General features: G+C 57.5%; 1 protein-coding gene across 1 annotated transcript; it reads right to left on the bottom strand.

Moving 5' to 3' along the window:
* Window positions 1–375: 375 nt before the first annotated feature.
* On the bottom strand, window positions 376–3,148 carry PHOX2B (paired like homeobox 2B). The gene is made up of 3 exons (XM_006740824.2): window positions 2,908–3,148; window positions 1,872–2,059; window positions 376–891 (listed from the first exon to the last, which is right to left on the bottom strand). Exons 1-3 carry the CDS (start codon window positions 3,146–3,148, stop codon window positions 376–378), a joined length of 945 nt encoding a protein of 314 aa, XP_006740887.2.
* Between the last annotated feature and the right edge of the window lie 380 nt (window positions 3,149–3,528).

The raw sequence follows: 3,528 nt of genomic DNA, 5'->3' as shown, positions 1-3,528 counted from the left end.
ACAGACACACATTCCCCGAGACACACAGACACCGACACGCAGACACAGCCCCCTGAGAGTGCCCCCGAGTCCGGGCCGCGCTGCTCGCACCTCGCGGTCAGCAGGCGGAGCCCTGGCCGGTCTGCGCGGCCCTGAGGCAGGTGCGAAGCTAGGGAAATTTTGAGTTTTGTGTTTTGGGGGTTCAGGATGGGGGGTAGGAGTGGGGTTGAAATGGGGGCGACGCCATTTTCTCTTTATTCTTATCGCGATGACTTTAGGCTCTCAACGAAAAGCCACGGCAGCAGCGACGACAATAGCCTTGAGCCTACCCGCTCGCCCACTCGCCCGCCCGGACCCGGCTCGCCCGCCGCCGCCGCCGCCGCCGCACATCCCAGATCAGAACATACTGCTCTTCACTAAGGCGGCTTTGGCACCGTTGGGTCTTTGGAGCGAAGATAGGACGCTGGCGAAGGGGCCCCCGAGCGAATCCGGGATGGAGGTGATGGGGCCGGGGCCGGGAGCCCAGCCTTGTCCAGGGCCCCCGGCCGCAGCCAGGCCTCCGGCCGCCGCCGCCGCCGCCGCCGCTGCCGCCGCCGCCGCCGCCGCCGCCGCCGCCGCCGCGCCGCCCTTGCCGGGTTCGCCTCCCGGGCCCCCGGGCCCCGCCGCCCCCGGGGCTCCTGCCGGGCTGGGCCCGCCGCCGCCGCCGCCGCTCGCCCCGCAGCTGGGAGTGGGGTTGGGGTTGGGGCCGGGGCCCCCAGTGCTGTCCGGGTCGGTACTCTTGGCCTCTTTGCTCTCGTCGTCCCGGGACGAGTCGGATTTCTTTCCCGAAGAGCCGTTTTTGGCCGCGGCCGCGGCGGCCGCGGCCGCGCGCTCCTGCTTGCGGAACTTGGCGCGGCGGTTCTGGAACCACACCTGGCGGGAGAGGAGAGGCGAGGCGGTGAAGCAGGGAAAGAAAGAAGGAAAGGGAAAGGCAAAGCGTGGATTAGGACGGGCCACGTTCCGTTTCGGCTTGTTTTAAAACCCCGCCACCAAGTCTGCCCCCTCCCTTGTTGCCCTTGCGTCTTCGCAGAAACTTTCTTAGGGTCACCGGAGCAAGCCAGCGAAATGGTTGCTTGCAGGAGAAGTTAAAAGACCCCAGGTCCCAGAAAGGCCCTAAAATGGAAGACTTTATTTTGGCGGGCCTTTGCTCAGTCTATTTCTGGAACCACCCCACCTTCGCCGTACCCGCTAGGCCGCAGGTCTAAGGTTAAAGGCTAATTGGTAGAAGGAGGAGGGGGGTCTTTGGGTTTGATGCTCGCAGCGCATCCTGGCCGTTGGGCCTGATACAGCGTACAATGGGGCTCACCTGGAGAGGCGCCTTGGCCAGCTCGTGAGTGCACCTGTTTCCCTAAAAGGTTAGAGTTAGCCGCGTTTCATGACCTCCATGGAGTCACAACCCCTTTGCAAATGCGTTCCAAGTCATAGTTACCGGGAAAATGCACCCACACTCAAGGCTCCAAGTTAGAAGAACTTGAGTTAGGAGGCAGAAAAACAAAAACAAAAAGCCCACGTCTAATACGGGGGCAAAGTCTGCACTCCTCCCACAAGGCACTTTCTGTCCTGCAAAAGCCTAGCTCATTCACGTCCCAAGACCCCGAAAGTCTCCGCAGGGCTACGTGGGGCGGGAAAGGCTTCGCACCTGTGCCCATATAAACAAGAGCGCGCACCCTAACGCTTCCTCGTGCGCACAGCCCCTCCGAACTTGGCCTCTCTGCTCAGCCCTGGGTCCCGGGCCCTTCTTGTCTTTGAGAGACCCGGGTATTCGGAACCTTCAGGAGCACCGCCCGGTCCCCGCCACCGTACCCTACCGGGCCCGGTGCGGCGACGCGGGGTCGGTTTGTGGGCGCGCGTACCTGGACTCGCGCTTCGGTGAGGTCGATCTTCAGGGCCAGCTCCTCCCGGGTATAGATGTCAGGGTAGTGCGTCTCTGCGAAGACCCTCTCCAGCTCTTTGAGCTGCGCGCTAGTGAAAGTGGTGCGGATGCGCCGCTGCTTGCGCTTCTCGTTGAGGCCGCCGTGGTCGGTGAAGAGTTTGTAAGGAACTGGGGGACGACAGAGGGGACAGCGTGTGAGCAAAACTGTCTGGAGCGCGCGCGCCGCGGAGCCGGAATGTGGGGACTCCAAGGTCAGGTAGCTCTGGAGCGGCCACCGACGCCCGCGCGGGCGACTGACTGCGAGCAGCGGCCGAGAAAAACCGAGCAAATTCGTTATATACCGAAACCGGCGAACTTCGGGCTGTGGCGGGGTCCCTCTTGCCACAGGCGCCTTTGGGTGGGTTGAAATAGCGCAGTGGGGACGGCCGAGGGCCGGGACACGGAATAATGCTTTGATAAGGAAAAACGAGAGAGGAAAAAAGTCCAAAAACATCAGTCGGAATATCAGGGAACCAGGGAAGAAGTTACCCAACACTCCCACTGTTGGAACTTTTCAATTCTCAGAAGTTGACCCTGCCCAAAAGTTGGGGGGAAAGTGCTGCAAAAAAAATAATAAATTAAAGAAATAATCATAAAAATGACCAGCCAAAGAGGTGTGAGCCGCTGTCGGTTCTTAAAAAGAGAGAGAGAGAGAGACTGCCAGTAATGAGCTTTACTCTTTGTTATTTAATTATTTTCTAAGCTTTACGTCTCATCGCAAAGTAAATAAATTATGCCTATCATTTTGGCAGCTTAAGATAATTTTGTTGGCGGTTCGGGTGTGACTAGGATAGTGTAACCCTGTAAGTGAATTACCCCTCCCTGCAATCGCTTCTAACGTGATAAATTCTTTCATTTGTGTAAGCAAATTTCGTTTGGTAAATACTAAACACATTTCCATTTTCAAATGCAATCAAGGCTTCCTATATACGAGCGGAAAGGCGGCTTCCTCGGCTGAGAAAGCTGGCGGTCCTTACCTGCGGCGTACGGACTGCTCTGGTGGTCCCTGAGGGTGCCGAGGCTGCAGGATCCCGGCGTGAGGGACGGGCAGCCGGACGTGGCCCCAAAAGTGGTCCTTATCGGGTTATACTGGAAGCCACTGGCCTGGCTGCAGGAACTGAAGTCAGCATAGGCTGAAGCCAGGCTCGAGGTGTCCATCCCAGCCATACAGGACTCGTAGGCAGAGGAATTGAGGTAAGAATATTCCATTTTATACATTGAAAAGGCTCTGGATGGCTCAGCCAAGTGGAAAAATGAAATAAAAGATGGGTATGGAGAAGGTGGCTGGAGTGGGGAGATGTGCACAGCTCAACGCCTGCCTCCAAACTGGCCTCCTTACTACCAGCAGAGCCTAGTTTTATGAAAAAGCCTCCTATGAGATGCCTTGTCTGAGGTCTCTAGAGCATATAGTCCTCATAATAAACTTGGCTCTTTCCACTTGGACAATAGCAAAGCGGTTGGTCTTATTGCTGGCGCTTTTTACATGACAATAACTCATCCGTCTATTGGGCTGGCACTGGGGAACTGAGCTGTCCAACCTCCCTATCATTGATTCCTGCATCTCTAATTAGAATTTAATACCACACCATTACGCACTG

The sequence above is a fragment of the Leptonychotes weddellii genome, chromosome 2 (assembly GCF_054177405.1).
Source record: "Leptonychotes weddellii isolate Sample4059 chromosome 2, ASM5417740v2, whole genome shotgun sequence".
In the NCBI taxonomy this organism is placed as follows: domain Eukaryota; kingdom Metazoa; phylum Chordata; class Mammalia; order Carnivora; family Phocidae; genus Leptonychotes; species Leptonychotes weddellii.
This window is presented reverse-complemented; position numbering and strand designations above follow the sequence as displayed.